At 43.4% G+C, this 20,072-nt stretch overlaps 2 protein-coding genes across 5 annotated transcripts in view; one reads left to right on the forward strand and one right to left on the reverse strand.

The window, feature by feature from the left end:
- The window catches only part of LOC117353714 (NF-kappa-B inhibitor-interacting Ras-like protein 1), a 56,852-nt gene extending 37,258 nt beyond the window's left edge, over window positions 1-19,594 (reverse strand). Inside the window, exons 1-2 of one of the 4 annotated variants that reach the window (XM_033929949.1) lie at window positions 19,492-19,594; window positions 461-587 (exon numbers count right to left, since the gene is read on the reverse strand). In XM_033929949.1, coding sequence (XP_033785840.1) covers window positions 461-554 — 94 coding nt within the window. In that variant the 5' untranslated portion in view covers window positions 555-587; window positions 19,492-19,594. Of the gene's footprint in view, window positions 1-460; window positions 588-15,950; window positions 15,973-19,338 lie in introns of those variants that run through there. The other 3 variants (XM_033929950.1, XM_033929948.1, XM_033929951.1) reach the window with 3 other exon arrangements.
- LOC117353715 (60S ribosomal protein L15) overlaps window positions 19,575-20,072 on the forward strand; it is a 43,245-nt gene continuing 42,747 nt past the window's right edge. Inside the window, exon 1 of the mRNA XM_033929953.1 lies at window positions 19,575-19,707. The gene's annotated coding sequence lies outside the window, so the exon portion shown is untranslated. The remainder of the gene's footprint in view (window positions 19,708-20,072) is intronic.

The following is a 20,072-nucleotide window of genomic DNA, read 5'->3' on the forward strand; positions in this document are numbered from 1 at the left end:
CCCGGACCTCCCAAGACCTTACCTGGTGATCTAGCGGTGATGCGGGGCAGGAGCGATCTTCCAACACTCCTGCCCCGTGCAGAGCTGTCATCAAAAATGGCTGCCATGAGTTCCCATGGTTTCACGAGACTACAACAGGAACTCACGGTAGCCATTTTTGATGACAGCTCTGCATGGGACAGGAGTGTAGGAAGATAGCTCCTGCCCCACTTCACCACTAGACTACCAGTAAGGTCTGGGGAGGTCCGGGAGGCAGGGGAGAGGTCCAGGATGCAGGAGGGAGGCAGGGAAGAGGTCCGGGATGCAGGAGGGAGGCAGGGGTAGGTCAGAATCGGCCTTAAAAGTTATTTGTGGTTTTTCAATATTCACAGGCCGGCTCTGCCCCTAACCCCTGTGTATATGGAGGGAGAAGTGTAGTCCACAAAGAGGAAACTGTTTAGAGTTTAAATGGAAATCTTACCAACTATGTGATTCCCATAAAGCAGCTGTTCAAGAATTGCAGTTTTTCCAACAGATGACAAGCCACACACTACCACTTTGCAGCCCTTCCCCATCTTCTATTAAGGTGCCAGGGTGAGCAATTGTCTCTGTGAAAATACCAAATTTTATGTACACATTATTTTAGAAATATATTCATGTGTTACTTACCGTCAATGTTAGAAAGCTGCTATCTCAAGAGGGTGTGGCTTAAACAGGATTAAATGTTCACATATATTCCCCCTTTTACAACAGGAATATACATGCATGGAGGCAAATTCCTACATCAGATTTTACACTTGCTCAAAGGCAGACAGGACCCAATTTGACAAAGTCAGAATGCTAGAATGCATAAAGAGAGGAATTACCAACAGAAAAAGTGAGGTGTTAATGCCCTTGTACAAGTTATTGGTGAAGCCCCAATTGGAAAGGAAGATTAGGTTCTTACCTCAATAATCTTTCTAATAGAAAGATCTTGAACCAATGGGTTATTCATATCTACTTGTACGTTTGTGTAGGTGTCATATACATTATTTGACTCTGCCTCCTGCATCACTGGGCTGAGCTGTTTCTCCTCAGTCCATACCAAAGCAGTTGATAACCAGTGTAAAAGAAAAAATAAAGAGGGGGCATGGGAACACCCTGACAAAGCTAAGTCTGCCCTGCTTTGAAACGATTACAATTAATTAAACCTATACCAATAGAAACATAATAGAAAACACCAAGGCATAACACAGAAAGAAATACGAAGGTTACAAATTATACAAAACACTGCAATAAAAATTATTACAAACTCAAAAAAATATGATCATGTCATCCCTCTTCTGCGAGACGCACACTGGCTACCAATTTCACATAGAATAACATACAAAATTGCGTTGCTTACATTTAAAATTCAGAAAACTAATACCCCAATATTCTTATATCGGTACTTAATACCATATTTCCAAGCTAGATCTCTTAGATCAGCAGATCAATACTTGCTAACCATTCCATCATTAAAAGTAATAGGCACTAGAAGAACTACAACCTTTTCTATTTTGGGACCTCAGCTTTGGAACAAACTTCCAATTTTTCTGCGCGCCGAAACCTCTCTAGAAAAATTTAAAAGTAAATTAAAAAGCTATCTTTATAAAGATGCATTTGAATCTTAAATTAGATAATCTTTTTTCTTCTTATGCTCTTCCTACTTACTCTTAGATTAAGTCTTCTTTTAAATATGTATTTTTAGCCCAAGTTTCACTTAAATACGAATGTTTTATTTTTTTGTTTTGTTTTTAAATAATCTTCCTGATGTTGCTCTTCCCTAAGATGTTTTTCTTTTGGTTTTTTACTTTAAACAAATGTAGTTTTATCCCTGTATTCCTTATGTATTATTAATCGTCTATGGATATGTTTTTATGTCTATTGTTCAAATGATTTTATTTAGCTCCCAATTTTATTTTTGTGATACGCATTGAAAATATTTGATATTGCGTGTAAATCAAAATTTTAATAAACTTGAAACTTAAACTTGAAACTTGAAGCCAGCACTAACACTTATACAGTTCTCAATGCAACAAAGCTAAAACACAATTACAATTAATTAAACCTATACCAATAGAAACATAACAGAAAACAAGGTGAGACTGAGCAAGCCAGCACTAACACTTATACAGTTCTCAATGCAACCAGCACTAACACTTATACAGTTTTCAGTCTCTCATATGCCTTTTTGCAACAGAAATCTCATCACTTCTTGGACCTGCATGACATGAGAACAAGAATTTTGAAAAACATGTGTCTGAGACAGAAAGAAAGCTAATTGAAATTTAACAGGGAGGCCCTTCAAGACTCATATGCCTTTCTACGAGAAAGAAGATTATCGAGGTAAGAACCTAATCTTCCCTTCTACTGCATAAAGGTATATGAGTCTTGAACCAGTGGGACTTACCAAAGCAGTCCCAAGTCTAGGGTAGGGCAAAAAAGCCTGCTGCTAGCACCGATGTCCCAAATGTGGTATCCAGACATGCCGCTATATCCACACTATAAAACTATGTAAAAGTATAGAGGGTGGACCTCATAGCCACCCTATAAATCTCCTCAGGTGGAACTGCCCTGGACCTCACCCATGAAGAAGCCACACTCTTCGTAGAGTGTGCTCTCAAAGAAATCAGTTGTTGCTTAGCACACCCAATGTATGCTGAATAACCATGTAAATCCATTTTGAAATGGAAGCCTTAAAAGCCAGCTTCCCCAGGAGGCTAGGATTTGTTAGTACAAAAAGATGATCTGAAAGACGAAAGCATTTGGCACCTCAAGATAGCGGAGAAGAAATCTCCTAACATCCAGCAACACCAAAACATTATACTTTTTCTTCAAACCCGTGGTATGGATCATGGGCAGTTGAACTTCCTAATTTATTTCTTTTTCTTTATTCAGTTTTCTTCATACAATTCTCACAGAACATTAAAGAATGGATTTACAAACCACAAAATAAAAAGAGGTAATATACACCATAGTAAACTATCTAGCTCACATTATAAGAAAATAAATTATTATGATTATTAGTTCCAAACAAAATTTAAAGAAAAAAAATACAGCTCAAGTTAGAAATTTTATACTCTAAATCCTTCAAGAAACAAAAAACATACAATAATGTTCTAGAAATACTTGAGCTAGGAGGAAGTGACGTCAGCTACTAAGATGGATGTCTGAGCTTTGTGCTCCGCGTACCCTCCGAAAACAAGCTTTTTCTTCCCGGTGCCCCAGCACTAAAAAGTGTTTCCCAGAGCATGCTACAGATTCTGGACACAGCGCTCGGCAAAATGGCAGTGAAACGAGTTTCCACTTTTACGGAGTTTGCATTTGCAAAGCAGTCAAACTCGGGTGGGCAAAACAGTGGCAAAGGCCTCAACAGACACTGTAATTGTGAGTGCCAACAATGTTTCTCTTGGGGCAGGCAGGCCAGAAGCGCCCTTGAACTCTGGCACTCTAAGTGAATTAAAACTTTGGATGACCAAAATTAAAACCAATCAGAAAGTCTGCACAGATCTTACCACACTAGCGTCTGACATGTGAAGTGAGCTGGCGGAATTGGGGCAGTGAGTAACAGATAATGAGAAGCGGCTGGAAGACCATAGTGATTCAATTGCTCACTGTGATCAAGGTTTGCAGGAATGTAAGCAGGCAATGTTTCAATTAACCTATAAGGTTGAAGATCTAGAAAATCGGGGAAGACTACTACTACTACTACTATTAATTATTTCTATGTTCAAATCTATTTTATTAAGCAAGTACAACAGCAAGTACAACAGCAAAAACAGTATATACGATTCACCCAAGCACCGCGGAGGACTGGACTCTGATGTCCTCCACGATCAAAACAACCTCCCCCCTCACAGAACCCCCCACCCTCCCCTCCCACCCAAAGAAACATACAGTACACAAGCAGGGAACAACCATGACAAATAGATACACTGAATCAAAGGCGGAGTCTGTTCAGGATTCGGCTACGACTCTCAGGGGACAAAATGTTCAAGTATGGAGTCCAAGTGTTAACAAAGTCCCTGCTCCGGCGACGAGAAGAACAGGCCAACCGGGGCCTCCCAGCCCATAAGTTCATGAAGTCGATTCCTCCAATGCCAAAAGGAAGGGGGTTCCGGAGAGACCCAGCAACATAAAATACATTTCTTCCCTAAAATAAAACATTTACTAAGAAATAATTTTTCAGAAGAAGTGTACCGTACATGGACATAAAAGAAAACTGGGCAAACAACATAGTAAGCACTGAGACTGGTACAGGTGTCCGCACCAAGCCCTGTAAAAAGGAGGCCAGCGCCTTCCAAAAAGCCTGAATCCCCTCACAACTCCAGATTCCATGAAAATAAGAGTTAACCTCTGCAGAACAGCGAATGCATAACTGAGTGCCAATACACCCCATATAGTAAGCCTGGCATTGGGAAGCATAGGCCCGCAGGACAGTGCGATAGTGACATTCACGTAATTCAGCACTATATACCAGGCCCGCAGTACGTTTCAGGATCTTCAACAAAAAATTGTCCCCCAAGTCCCGGCCCAAGTCACGCTGCCAAGCCTCCAAAATCCCAGGAAAAACCCTAGGGGGGCGAAGAGCCATAATCTGGCAATGAAAATAGGAAATGGAGACCCGAGTTTCTGGATCCGCTGTCAAAAAAGTACAGAACCTGGCCCCAAAATCCCCCCTCAAGGAACTCCCCGGGAGGGAAGCCATATAATGTCTAAGTTGACAATAAGCAAAAGGAAGGAAAGCTCAGGAACACCCCTCCCCACCAAAGCAGCAGAAGGAAGAAGAGACCCATCATCCTGCAGAACATGCCTTAACTGGTCCACCCCCCGCGCCTTCCAACGGCCAAAAACAGAGGGTCCAACCCCCGGAGGGAAAGCTAAGTGCCCCACCAATGGCAATAGGGCACTAGTGTGGGGGTCCTGATTCCATAACCGAAGAGTCTGGCGCCACGCCGTCCACAGGGACCGGAACAAAAGGCTACGCTTACAGGATCTCGGCAATTTAGATAGGGGGGCATGAAGGAGATACAAAAGATGAAGAGGATAGAAATGATCCCGCTCCATGGAAAGATCAGTGTAAAAAGAGGTGCCCAACACCCAATCACCAACATGGCGGAGCAAGCAAGCCTGATTGTAAACTCTGATGTCGGGCACCCCCAAACCTCCCCCAGAGGCAGGCCCCACCAACAGCGACCATTTCAATTTAGGTCTCCGCCCTCCCCAACAGAACCGGGACAACAATGAGGTGAGAGACCGAACATCCCGCTGCAACAAAGAGAGGGGAAGAGTCTGGAGAACGTAAAGCCACCTCGGGAAGACAACCATACGAAATAAATGAATTCTACCCATCAGGGACAGCGGCAGCGCATGCCATTTGACCAGAAACCGCTTAGTGTCGGCAAGGAGGTTATCAACATTAGTGCGATACAAGTGAGCTACATCCATAGTCAATCGGATCCCCAGGTACCGAAAAGAGGAGTCGGCCCAGCGCAACGGAAAACGGTCCCCCCAAAGCTGCTGAAGCTGTGCCGAGGAAGCCAAAGCCTCAGATTTCTCGAAATTCAAAGCAAAGCCGGAGAAATCCCCATATTCCCGAAGGCTCTCCAGCAATACGGGTAAGGAACGCTGCGGATCTGTCAAAAACACCAAAAGATCGTCTGTAAACGCCGCAAGTTTGAAATGAGAATCTCCCAGAACCAAGCCCCTAATATCCACATTCGCCTGAAGCTCACGCAGAAGAGGGTCTAAAGAGAGCAAAAATAAGAGCGGCGACAAGGGGCAGCCCTGGCGAGTCCCTCTGCGAATATTAAAAAAATCGGATACGGACCCATGAACCAGAATTCTTGCAGCCGGATCACTATACAACGCCTGGATTTCACCAAAAAAGAAAGGGCCCAGTCCGTACGTCTTAAGCACCGCAAAAAGGTAACCCCACCGCACTTTATCAAAAGCCTTTTCGGTGTCAAAACTAATAAGCAGGGAGGGGTTACCGTCCACTCCCACCCGTTCCAGAGCCAACAAGATACGCCAAATGTTCTTAGCTACAGGTCGATCCCGCACAAACCCCACCTGAGACTCCGAGATCACCGATGGCAAAACGCGCGCCAGGTGGGCAGCCAATATCTTTGCCAAAAGCTTCGCCTCATAATTCAACAAAGAAATAGGACGGTACGATTCAGGTAAAAGAGGGTCCTTACCGGGCTTCGGGAGAACAATAATAGACGCTAAATTCACGTAGCGAGGAAGAAAGCCCTTAGCTACACTCAAATTATAAACCTCAGCCAACACTGGCGCTATCTCCGACATCAATAATTTATAGAACTCGCTCCTATACCCATCCGGGCCTAGCACCTTTCCTAACGGACTGACCCCTATCGCCCACTCTACCTCCTCTGCAGTAAAGGGAAGATCCAAAGCGGCAGCGTCCCTCTGAGATAAACAGGGCAAGTCAACACTGTCCAGATAGAGCTGCCCATCCAAAAGCTCATCACCGGGATCCGCATATACCTCAGCGAAAAACGCCCGCATAATCTCACAGATCTCCTCCGGGCGATGGCGCAGCACCCCAGAGGAGTCTCGTAGAGCGGAAACGCTCTCAGGTCCGCCCCGCGGATGTACCATTCGGGCCAGCAACCGGCTGCTCTTGTTCGCAAAGTGAAATAAGTGAAACTTAAAGTATGCCCGCGTCCGCATAGCCCGGAGATGCAATAGTTCATTCAGTTCTTGCTGGACCTCCAAAAGTTGCGTGCGAAGCCTGAAAGAAGGTGCCCTGCCATATTGACGCCTCAACACAGTCGCCTTCCGTTCCAAGGCCAGAACTGTCCGATACTTAAGCTTCGACTCCCGGGCCATATAAGCAATGACATCCCCCCGTAGAACAGCCTTAGCTGTCTCCCAATAGAGAATGGGATCATCGCGATGCTGCCGATTATTGTGTTGAAAATCATGCCACCTCTGCACCAAAAACTCCTGAAAGCGAGGATCCCTATACAGATAACACGGAAACCGCCAGGTCCCCCTAGAAAGCGGGGAAGCGCCCCAGGTCCACCGAAGTCCCACCCATGCGTGGTCAGAAACCTCAATGGGGCCCATAACCACCCCCAACACCTGGGGAAGCAATTCGCGAGAAATGAGAATAAAATCGATTCGGGAGAGCTTCCCATGCGCCCTAGATAAATGGGAATAATCCCGTTCTAAGGGGTGTAGCACCCGCCAAACATCCAGCAACCCCAAAGTAGATTCCAGGAGCTGGGCACCAGTATAAATTTTGGCAGCCTCTCTGCCAGAAGAAGCAGAGCGGTCTAACTTAGGATCCGGTACCTCATTAAAGTCCCCGCCCACAATCATCGGCACGTCCCCAAACTGCAAAAGTTGGTTGCGGAGCCCCCGGTAAAACCTAGCCGGGGGATTGTTAGGAGCAAAGACATTGCAGAGTAGTAGGGGCCGATTATCGAGCAACACTAAGGCAACAATATACCGCCCCCTGGGGTCGCGGAGCACTCTCTGGGTCTGTAGACAGAGACCTTTACGGATCAAAATGATAACGCCTCCCTTACCCCCAACAGCGGGCGCCTCCAAATGGGAACCCACCCACCAGGTACAGAGCTTAGCATGTTCCGCTGAGGATAAACGGGTCTCCTGCGAAAAGGCAATGGAGGTTTTAGAACGATTTAAACGCTGCAAAATTTTTGAGCGCTTAATAGGGGAATGGATCCCCCCAACATTCCAAGAAGTTAATGTATATTCCAGAGTAGTCCCCACAATAGAAAAAAAGAACAAAAATAAAGAACCAGTAAAGTACTAGAGGAGCGTCCCAGCCACCACCCCTCCAGTGGCAAAAAGCCTCCTGCCCCAAGAAGCGAGCCAAACCCCTGCCACCAAAGCAAACACAGATCCCCAACCCGTCCCCCACAAAAGTCCTCAAGGAACCCAACCCCAGGATCCCCGTAACCATTCAAACTCCCCCCAGCCACCCCCCTCCCCACCCCTCTACCCCCCTCCACCACCATCCCTCAACCAACCCATACCCAAGACACCCCAAAAAGGGCATCACTTCCAGGAAACCATGAACACCCCCCCACGGGATCAGGGAACAATAACCCCCAGCCCTCAGGCCCCTAAGCTCTCAACATTACCAATGAACCAACCCCAACAGCTAAACTACCCCAAAGCACTCAAACCTCCATCCCCTCCCCGCACCCCACAGCCATATCACCGACTCTCAACCACACTCACCCATCTAATCCCCAAGAAAGAAAGAACAGGAGGGGCCATAAATAGGCCCAAACAAGCGCAAGGAAAACCCCAAGAAAGGACCACACTTCAAGCCTGCCAAGCCCCACCGCATCCACACACACACCAGCCAGGCATACCCTCAAGGTGACTCAATGCCCCCACTCGAACGGAGTGGGAAAAACACAGGTCCATAAGCTAACTACAGTCCAGTCAGCAGCAGAGGGGTCTCCTCAGTCCACGACAGCTCCCTGCCCTGGATCCTCTGGCATCATCTCTTGCACAAACCGTTGCGCGGCCTCCAAGGTGTCAAAGTGATGAGCTCTGCCAAGATGGGTCAACCGCAAGCGAGCCGGGTATTGCAAGGAAAAAGCAATGTGGCGCTGGATAAGACAGGAGCACAAAGGTGAAAATCTGCGCCGCGCCTGCGAAACCTCTGCAGAGTAATCCTGAAAGCAAAGGATGGGCCGGTTGTCATACAAGAGCTTCTTGCCCTGCCTCAGCGCACGCAAGACCTCCAACTTGTGATGATAATTCAGGATACGGCAGATGACCACTCGGGGCCGATCAGCATTCTCTCTCCGTTGCCCCAAGCGATGCGCCCTCTCCACCCGCAAGGGGCCCGAGGAGGAAGATAAAGATAAAGACTCAGGCAGCCAGCGTTCCAACAGCGCCCCCAGCTCCACATCCCGCACCGACTCAGGCAGACCCACAAAGCGGAGGTTATTATGGCGGGACCGGTTCTCTAGGTCATCCACCTTGGCTCGCAACGCAGCCATAGCTGTAGTGTGGGCTGACTGCTCCTGGGTAAGCCGCTGGACATTGTCCTCAGTAGCACTCACTCTCTGCTGGGTCTCCTTAACCTGTGACGTAAGGGAGGCAAAACGCTGGTCCAAGGTGTCCAGTTTGTCTAATATGCGCTGCAACTTATCCCCAAGAGAACTTTCAAGTGCTGCCTGCACCTCCGATGTGACTGCTGCCACCCATGAGGAGGAGCCTCCGGCGACGGGGGAGCCACGTGGTCCTCCATCTTGGACTCGGGCGGCTTGCTCTTCTCCCGCTCCTTGCGTACCGATTTTGAAGCCATCGCTGCGTGCCTCGTATCGCAAAAAGCCCGCCCACCACCAGGAAACACTCCGAAGCTGCGTGAGGACCAATCCTGAGGGTTAGTATGCAGCGAAAATGCCGAGCCGCAATCGGGTGTTACGGAGCTGCAGCAGCAAGCTGTCTACAGCGCCATGTTTCCGCCGGAAGCTCACTATTAATTATTTCTATAGCGCTACCAGACACACACAGCACTGGACAGATTCACAAAGAAGAAAACAGTCCCTGCTCGAAAGAGCTTACAATCTAAACAGCCATGACAGACAAATAGGATGTCATGGATACAGTTAAAGGGAATGGATAATCTGTGTTTCTAAGGTGTACTGGAGAGCCCCGAATATAACAATGCAGAAGTGGTGGTGGAAAAAAAATTGTACATACTATCTTACAAGAGCAAGATCAAGCAGTGGATCCCCCTATTATGTTGTTGGACCATGCTCATTGAGCGTTGGGTCGTCCTCAAGCTAACGTGGCCCGGGACATAGTGGCATGCTTCTATGATTTTAAATTGAAAGAAAAGATCTTGCAATGGGCCCGGACCCATGATACTATGCATTGGGATTGTTATGAAGTGGAGATCTTTCAGGACATTACCTCTATAACGCTGAAGAGGTGCCGTGAACTTCACCCACTCACATTACTGCTGCAAGATAAGGATATTCATTACAAATGGCAGCACCCATGTGCCTTGGCTTACTATCAGGAGGATCCACAAAAAAGGTTAATCTACTGGAAACAACTAACCATTACTTCTAATGGCAATATATTAATTAATAAACGAAGGAAAAGATCTCAGAGTTGCCACTCCCAGGATAATATTGTTATTGTCCAAAAGGGAATTGTGGCATGTGGTTTCTTTCATTGATCAACCTTCATTTTTAATTCTTATATTGTATAAACTATTCAAAAATTGTTTTTATTAAAAAAATTGTTGTAAATACTACCACTCTACTAATTATCTTATTATAATCGAGGAGTACTTATCTAATATTAGCTAATATTATTTAATATTTTTTCTTCTTTGTTTTTACGATCTTATATTGTGCAATAAAGCCTAAATTTTTTGGTTTTACGATCTTATACTGTGCAAATAAAGCCTAAAGTGCAAACATTTCTTAAAGTGGCTAGTGCTAATCCAGCTTAGTATTTAAATAGACTGTGCAAAATAGCAAAAAAGAAACATCATGTACATGGTCTTAAACTGACACTTATCTTTTAATTGTTAACCAATTCTCTGCACCTACATTGTTTAAATCGCTCTGAACTGTTTTTCGATATGCTGTAACCTCGATGTAACTTCGCTATAACTAAGCTGTAACTTCGCTGTAAATGTACAGTCTCTTATCCTGTAAACCGCTCTGAACTGTTTTGTGGTATTGCGGTATAAAAAAATAAAGTTATTATTATTATTATTATTATTAAACATGATGCAGTAAAACGGCAGATTTATCTAGCCGTAGAGAACCCGTGTATCCAACCAACGGGGACCCGTTTCGCCGCACTCATGCGGCTTCCTCAGGGTAATACAAGGCAAACGGGCTAGGAATAAATAAAAAGACACAATCATTGATTAAAGAATGTCTAGAAGACTAAATGTTAGAAAATATAACTAACAAACTTAAAGCACAGCTTACTTACTGGTGCCATATAGCGATCCGGGCTGTTCCAATACCAATATACATTTTTTGGATGTTGATATATATCAAGAAAACAATACCTTTGTAACTAAAGTCTTTACATAAAACACCGATAGAAATACTTTCCTCCAATTCGATAGTTGCCATCCGCTGAGATTGAAGGAAAGTTTACCTTTTTCACAAATGTTGAGAGTTAGAAGAAATTGCACCGATGTGAGAGAATATCAAAAACAATCAAAGAAATTACAAGAGAAATTGTCATTACGAGGTTATCCCCAACATGTATTGAGAACAGCAAGACGTCGAGCAAAATATATCAACAGAGAACATCTTTTGGATATGAAAAGAAAGAATGAGTTTGAAGATGATGTAGAGACATTTGTAATGAGATATTCTCCAAATTCTAACAAAGTAACACAGATTATGAAAAATAATTGGAATATTATGAAGCTCCATTCCATTTTTGAAAATAAAAATCTCCGTATTGCTTTTTCAAGAAATTCCAATTTAAAGGAGATTCTATTCCATCTACTATGAAGTCTATGCCAACAATTCAGCAGATTAAAGGCCACTACAAGTGTTTGTCATGTAGTATATGCGAAATCACTATACAAATGAAGGTTTTCATTAATCCTAATAATAATAAACATTACAATCTTAATTTTTTTTACAAACTGTAGATCCACCTTTATAATTTATGTTATTCTCTGCCCATGCAAGATGCTATATGTTGGAATGACTACACGGGATTTAAAAACTAGAATTTGTGAACATAAGTCCAATTTAAAACGTAACCGATGCTCTGAGGTCATTGTAGAACATTGTACACAATATAAACATAATTTCTCTGACCTCAGAGTATTAGCCATCGATCATGAACCAAAAAATCAGCGTGGGGGAGACAGAGTAAAAAGATTGCAGAGAAGAGAAATTAGGTGGATCTATGTTCTTAACAGTATGCATCCATATGGTTTAAACACGGTAGTAGATTGGTCTGTATTTCTTTAATTTTGTTGTTCAACCAATTTTTAGCTTTGCTGTGCGCAATGCTTTGCATATTTTAACATCTGATTGGTGGTTGCATTGCGCATGTGCTGGCGTCTTTTCTTTTTAAGCGCCATTTTTCTGAGCGGGTGTGTGTAATAACAGCCCGGATCGCTATATGGCACCAGTAAGTAAGCTGTGCTTTAAGTTTGTTAGTTATATTTTCTAACATTTAGTCTTCTAGACATTCTTTAATCAATGATTGTGTCTTTTTATTTATTCCTAGCCCGTTTGCCTTGTATTACGCTGAGGAAGCCGCATGAGTGCGGCGAAACGGGTCCCCGTTGGTTGGATACACGGGTTCTCTACGGCTAGATAAATCTGCCGTTTTACTGCATCATGTTTAAAAGATAAGTGTCAGTTTAAGACATGTACATGATGTTTCTTTTTTGCTATTTTGCACAGTCTATTTAAATACTAAGCTGGATTAGCACTAGCCACTTTAAGAAATGTTTGCACTTTAGGCTTTATTTGCACAGTATAAGATCGTAAAACCAAAAAATTTAGGCTTTATTTGCACAATATAAGATCGTAAAAACAAAGAAGAAAAAATATTAAATAATATTAGCTAATATTAGATAAGTACTCCTCGATTATAATAAGATAATTAGTAGAGTGGTAGTATTTACAATAATTTTTTTAATAAAAAAATTTTTTGAATAGTTTATACAATATAAGAATTAAAAATGAAGGTTGATCAATGAAAGAAACCACATGCCACAATTCCCTTTTGGACAATAACAATATTATCCTGGGAGTGGCAACTCTGAGATCTTTTCCTTCGTTTATTAATTAATATATTGCCATTAGAAGTAATGGTTAGTTGTTTCCAGTAGATTAACCTTTTTTGTGGATCTTTTTGATAGTGGTTAATCGGTTCTCCTGTTTTTTGTACTAATTTGATTTTTTTTTTACTATCAGGAGGGCCAACTTCATCAGATTCGTTAGAGGGAAGAGGCTATGGAGAAACTTCCTCAGTTGAAGCCCGAGTTGGATTCTGCAACAACAGAATCCCAAGCCCCCCTTCAACACCAACTGGCGAGATGGCAGAGGCCGACGTCAGGTAAAAGATGGTTGCAGAAACAATCTTCTCAAGTGCAAGTTCCTGCAGATCCCAAAGGGTGATCAGGGTTATACCTGATATGACTATCATGTTTAACTTACTCTTTATCTTTTGGGCCCTCCTGGTTTAACCTGACTGAGAAGCTTGATGGGTCCTTTGAAATGCTATTTAGCAGCGTGCTCTGTTCTGGATTGAATGGTGTAACATACTATAGTGGGGAAACATGGATATTGAAATACTTGAGCTAAATCTCACAGGTGGACTTCCTAATTTACATGGAAGGCCGAGACCACCTTTGGCAGATAAGAAGGTACCATGCTCAGTGAGACACCAGCTTCCACAACTCTGAGGAGAGGTTCTCTGCATGACAGAGCCTAGAACTCCGAGACCCTTCTCACTGAGGCAATAACTACCAGAAAAAAATATCTTAACAGTAAAATCCATCAGCAGTGCCTCTTGTAAGGCACATATAGAGCCTTACTGATGGCCTGCAAGACAATGCTAAGATTCCACATCGGGAATAGCCATCACACAGGAGGATGCATCCGTAACACTCCCTTCAAAAATCTGGCTTCATCAGGATGGGAAGCCAAAAAAATTTCTTCACTCGAGCCTTAACCTTTTCCTATCGTAATAGGAAGCCTCTGACCAGGGCGACCCTAGTCACGTGACCTAGAGGTGTGCGCCGAGTTTGTCCCATACCCTGGGACGAACGATAGTTAGAGAAGATCATTTCTACAATGGCCCAATAGATGGGACAAATGATAGGTAGAAGGTGTAATGTATGTCCCCTGCCATGGGACATACGATGGCAACATTTTTGAAATGTCCCGTCATCCGGGACACACGATAGGAAAAGGTTAAGGCATAAGAGGCCTGCCATCTGCATTTTGAGTGAACCAATCGCCAGGCCCTTCTCAAGCTCAACCTGGAGAGACGTTAAGATCACAGACATCAGGGCCTTAAAAGGCTCCACATTCTGCTTAACACACCAGCACTGAAACATTATCCATGCCTTAGAATAGGCTAAAATAGTCACCAGTTTCTTAGATCTAAGGAGGGTAGCCAAAACCCTTTCCATGTACCCAGAGAATTCTGGATGCCCCACAGCAATTGGACTCTGCAAGAGAAGAATTGGATGATGTGGTAGTTTAAGACATGTCCCTCTGAAGCCTGCAAGACAATGCTAAGATTCAATGTCGGGAGCAGCCATCACACAGGAGGATGCATCGGCAACACTCCCTTCAAAAATCCGGCTTCATCAGGATGGGAAGCTCAAAAATATTTCTCTACTCGAAACAGGAACCTGAGCTAGTTTCGTACCAGGCAACATGGCCAATTTGGAGCATCCAGGATTACCAACCCTGTGTGGGCCGCTATTCTTTGAATGACTCGACTATTCTGTGTGCAAATTTTGAACAAAATCTGAAACATAATGGTGGGGACTATTAGATCACTTTGCATGAAATGATCCGTTGGCATCTTCAGGTATGGATAACTCTATGGTTTGGCATACCATCCCTATTACCTAGAATATCAATTATGTATATTAGCTGTATTTCTCTTCAGCCTCCCCATATTCCCATGTCCAGCATCTTCTCTCCCTCCTCTCCACCCCTTAATCTGACATCTCTCCCTTCACTCCCTATGCACAGTGGTGGGTTTAGTGCCAATTGATAATTACATTTTCTAATGTGGAGTTTTTTTGCCAATGAAAAGAATATATGCAGCTTAGAATCCTTAGGGATCGCTGTTACTATAAAGTAATTTGAGGCTTTTTTTCCACTTATTTAAATTAAATGGTTATTGTAGAAACACAACCCATCTCTGGCGAGTAACATTTTTGTACTCAATTGGAGTTTCAATGGCTCTATCATATCTCCCCTCTCTTACATTTCTTCAAAAGTATACATATTGAGATCTTTATATCTGTCCCCAAATGTTTTATGATAAAGACTACTGAGAATTTCAGTAGCCACCCTCTGGACCATCTCCATCCTGTGTATATCTTTAAAGGTGTGGTCTCCAGAACTATTCACAGTAAGTACTCATCATATGCAATCACAACAAAGTCCTGCTCCTCTTTCATGCCTCTAAACTATATTGCTTTTTTGGGGTTTTGTACTCCAAATGCATGACTGCATTTTTTTTTTTGCATTAAATCTTAGCTGCCAGATTCTAAATAATGCCTCTGTATCGCTCCATGTCGCCTTGAGTATTGTGTTCAGTTCTGGTAACTGTATATCAAAAAAGATGAGTGGAGATATGACTGAAGTCTACAAATCCTGAATGTTGTAGAACGGGTACAAGTGAATCAATTTTTTTACTCCATCAAAAATTACAAAGACTAGAGGACACTTAATGAAGTTACTGGGAAATACTTTTAAAACCAATAGGAGGAATTATTTTTTTCACTCAAATAATAGTTAATCTCTGGAACTCGCTGCCAGAGAATGTGAGAAAAAGTCCAGTCTGTTATAGAGACAGATATGGAGGAAGCCACTGTTTGCTCTGGATCAGTAGCATGGAATGTTGCTATTATTTGGGGGGTTGCCAGGAACTTGTAACCTGGATTGGCCACTGTGGAAACAGGAAACTGGGCTAGGTGGACCATTAGACCCAGTATGGTTATTCTTATGTTCTCATCATTATTATCACACCATTAGGGATGTCTACTCTATTGCAGATGATACATCGCTCATCACCAGCAGCAAAGAAGACATGCTGTATCTACTGAGAAAAGTCAAAGCCAAAATCATAACATGGGATTAGAACTGAACATAAACAAAACGAAGATCATGAACACTGAAAATGATGAAGATTTTGAGCTTGAAGGGGATAGAATAGGGATTAAAGGAGTCAATAACTTTAGCAATTCTTTGGCTTTCTTCGCAGGCTAGCACTTGGTCGCTCTTCAATGAAGGCTCTCGACAAAGTATTCAAGGAGGTAACACTCCAAATGAAGATCAGACTTGTTCCCGCACTCATTTTCTCAGGGGTCAGTTATGGATGCGAAAGCTGGACACTACGGAAACAAGATAGAAAGAAGATTTACTCATTTTGAGTGTTGGTGCTGGAGAAGGATTTTAGGCGTGCCATGGATCACCAGAAGAACTAACAAATCAGTTTTGGAAGAGATCAAACTGGCTATGTCACTCAAAGCCCAAATGATGAAGTTATTTTGGTCACACTATTAGAAGAAAGAGATCACTAGAGAAGGACATCATGTTTGGGGAAGATAAAAAGGAACAAGACGAAGAGGGCGAACTGCAATCAGCTGGCTGGAGACGTTGAAAACAACCATGGGGATGACGCTGGAGGATCTTTCTGGACAAGCACAAAACTGATTTCTTTTTAGATCCACAATTCATCAATTCGCTAGGACTCGAGTATGAGTCAATGGCACCTAACAACAACAACCCTATTGCAGATTTTGGTATCATCTGCAAAGAGGCCAAGGTTACCAGATAGCTCATGTTCCGCCTCCCCCTAGCCTTCATCTAGTCTCTCTTGTTCATACTACCAACTCAGCCTTCACACAATTTCTCTCTCTCTCTCTTATTCCTCACAGAGAGGTGACTGCTGGGAAGGGAACAGCAGTGGGATTTGAACCCTGGCTTAGAAGTTCTTAGCCTGCTACTCTATTACTACTATTTATCATTTCTATAGCGCTGAAAGGCATACTGGGCTGTTTTGTGTAATATAGTCCCTGCTCAGAAGAGTTTACAATCTAATTAGTACAGACAGAAGAAATGGGACAGATAGGGGTTGGGAAGTTTCTTGCTAAGAGGATGATAGAATTAACATAGGTATCTTATGGTGAGTAGGAATTAGGAGTTGAAAGCAGCCTCAAAAAAATGGGCTTTTAGCTTGGATTTGAATACTACTAGTTGGAGTGCTTAACTGGACGAACATGTTACTGATCCTTGGTTTTAAATTTCTCTGTTGTTAATCTTGGGGACTATAAGAGATTGGAATTTGGAGAGGGGGTAGTGTGTTGAAGTGGAATTTTCTTCATGTGAAAATGGTAATGAAGTACAACACTTATGTATATGGTTTGCACCCAATCGCACACTTGTTTTTATAATTTTTTGAGCTTCTGATTGTACGTTTATACTATGATCACCAATAAAAATGTTTAGAAGTAAAAACATAAACAACACTATGGGACCCTTTTGCCAGCCTCTAGTAAAATGTGGCCTTAGGGTGTGCTTACAGGAGTCATTCCCATACGCTGAGGACATTTTTACTACATGAGTAAAATGGCCATGTTTTCTGGTTTTTTAAATTAATGGCCATGCACTGATTTTCCCATTAGCATGTGAGCTTCATACTGTTACCTGTTTTGTAGGCAGTAAGAGCGCACAGGCTAACCATGTGCTAACTGGTTAGTGCACAGCAATGTAGCTGCACAAAGCAATTAGCACAGTACAAATAGAGGCCTTTTCTTGAAAGCTGCTCATTATAATAATATTAACAAAGAGTTTTTAAATATTTGTTGTATTGTTTTTAAAAAGTGTGTGTGTATCTACTTCCCTCCCTGACCAACCCTCAGTACTACAAAATAAAAACTAATTTTGGCATCCACCTGAGCTTCCCATGTGCTAAAACAATCATAGGTCACCTAAGGAACATTTTTGTCTTTTGCTCTAAAAATAGTAATAGAGACAAGGTGAAGATTGGAGGATTATGAGCAATAAATAGTGTTGGGGGGATATGAGCGGTAGAGACAAGGTACAGTTGGAGGGTATGAGCGAGAGATGGTAAAGGGAGAGGGAGGTATGAATATCCCCCTCTCCCCCTATGTTCTTGGAATTGCATGCTACTCCTCAATGTTTGAAAAATACATTTCTCATTTAATTCATTCTTCCTTTTTACACTATAAAATCTTTGAATCACAAGATTGTGTGGTGTAGTGGTTAGAGCCACAGCCTCAGCATCCTGAGGTTGTGGGTTCAAATCCCTTGCTGCTCCTTGTGACCCCGGACAAGTCACTTAATCCTCCATTGCCCCAGGTACATTAGATAAGAGTGTGAGCCTACCAGGACAGAAAGGGAAAAATGCTCGACTACCTGAATGTAAACAACTTAGGCTATAAGTGGTACATAAATACTTAAATAAATAAATTTGATAAAGATCTTCAATACTTGATTCTCTTTCATTTCTAAATTACTTGACTTGAATGCTTGTTCAATATAATAACTTCAAACAGCACAAAATGCCCTAAAGAAAAATCACATCACCCTTTTATTGCAAATGCTCCACTGACCTGTTTTTTAATTTAAATTGTACTAATATGTTGCACACACTATTAATAAACCTTAATCCTTTCAGCCTCATTCCCTAATCTCCAACCAACATCCTTACTCCCACCCCCCTCTTAACTTTTTCATAACCACTCCATACACAAACTGCTAAGCCCCACTGCCCAACCATCTCTGCTTAAGTTCCAGGAGGAAATTCTGTAAATGACATCTAAAAAGATGATGCCTATCCCTTATCAATCATACTTAGGCATCTATTACAGAATCACGGCTAACTTAAAACTTAGACGCTTGTAATGTAAGCTGTGGTTTTAAATGTCTACATTATAGGCGCCTAAGTCCTTCAGGGAATCGCAACTAGCAGCTCCCAAGTCCTCCACCTCTAAACGTGCCTACTTTGGAGTCAGGTGCCACGCAATAGGCACTTATCTTTTGTAGACTCGCACCTAAGAAGATAGGCACCTATTGCCCATTATTTTTTTCAACCGAGCTTGTTAAAAAATTGAAGCCCATTTACTAACTCCCCTTTTTACAAAACCATAGTGTGGTTTTCAGTGCCAGTCGCGGTGGTAGCAGCTTCGATTTTCATCGCCATGGCCGGCGCTAAAAACAGTGATACGGTTTTGTAAGGGGAGGGATAAATTAAGTGCCCAACTTTAGGTGCCTATTTATTTCGGCAACTACGGTATGTTTAGGCACCTCTCATAGAATCCCCCACCTACTTTCTTGGCGCTTCTACCTCCACACTATTACCAAACCTCCAATGCAAAGCACCTACTAGCCAGCCCAAGCCCTCTCTCTATCCACCCACTGGCGAGTGTCACTTCTCCAAAGTCCCCACTCTTGCCCTCATCTCTTACTCTCGGCCTTCGCTCCTCCAATAGAAGTATTCTTTCTCCCTAAAATTTCCACCCTTGCACTCATCTCTGACTCTAGTCTAGACTTCCCTCGTCCTCACAAAGGAAGTCTTATTTCTCCTCAAAATTCCCACCCTTGGACTTTCTTTATCTTTCTGTTTCCGTCTCCCACGGCCTGGGCGGTTCAAACCTTAGCAGCACCTACGGAGCCTCGCACGTTCCAAACAACGGGAGTGAGGAGGAAGAGCGGCGAGGTAGAGCACAGCCGAACTCTCTCGAATTTATACCTGCAACGGGTCGAAGCGAATTCGCTCTGCCGTGATTGACGAGTTGAAGACGCAGAGCGAGGCTGTGGCCTGTGGGAGGAGGGGGGGGTAGTCTGGGGGGAAAAAAAGAACTACATTTCCCAGCGACGCCCTGGCGTCCAGAACCGGAAGAAAGATGCCGCTGCCTTAAAGGATTCTGGGAAAGACGCTTTTCCTTTTCGGAGAGGGCGCCATCAGGTAGGGGTTGATTTGGCGCTTGGTGGCGTGTAGTATCCGTTGATAATCGGATAGAAAACGCAGCCATCCGGTGGTACCGGACCCGGATTCCGTCCGGGCATGACTCCCCCTGTCGAGGATCAATCCCAACCAGTGGCGGTGTCGTGTTGGCTGATTTGTCAAGCTCTGGAGAGGGAGGGAGACTGGATAGTGGACGGAGCTCGGCTGCGGCCTAGTAAACTACACAGTATAACCAGGGAGATTTGCCCCGTGGTGCTCTGGCTCTGCTTTTAAAGCGTCTCGCCTGTCTCCTCACCCCCTACATAGCTTATTAGCTGGAGCTGGATTTTCATCCTCTGTCCTCTAAGACTCCATTTGTAATGTAC

The sequence above is a fragment of the Geotrypetes seraphini genome, chromosome 2, assembly GCF_902459505.1.
Source record: "Geotrypetes seraphini chromosome 2, aGeoSer1.1, whole genome shotgun sequence".
NCBI lineage: Eukaryota > Metazoa > Chordata > Amphibia > Gymnophiona > Dermophiidae > Geotrypetes > Geotrypetes seraphini.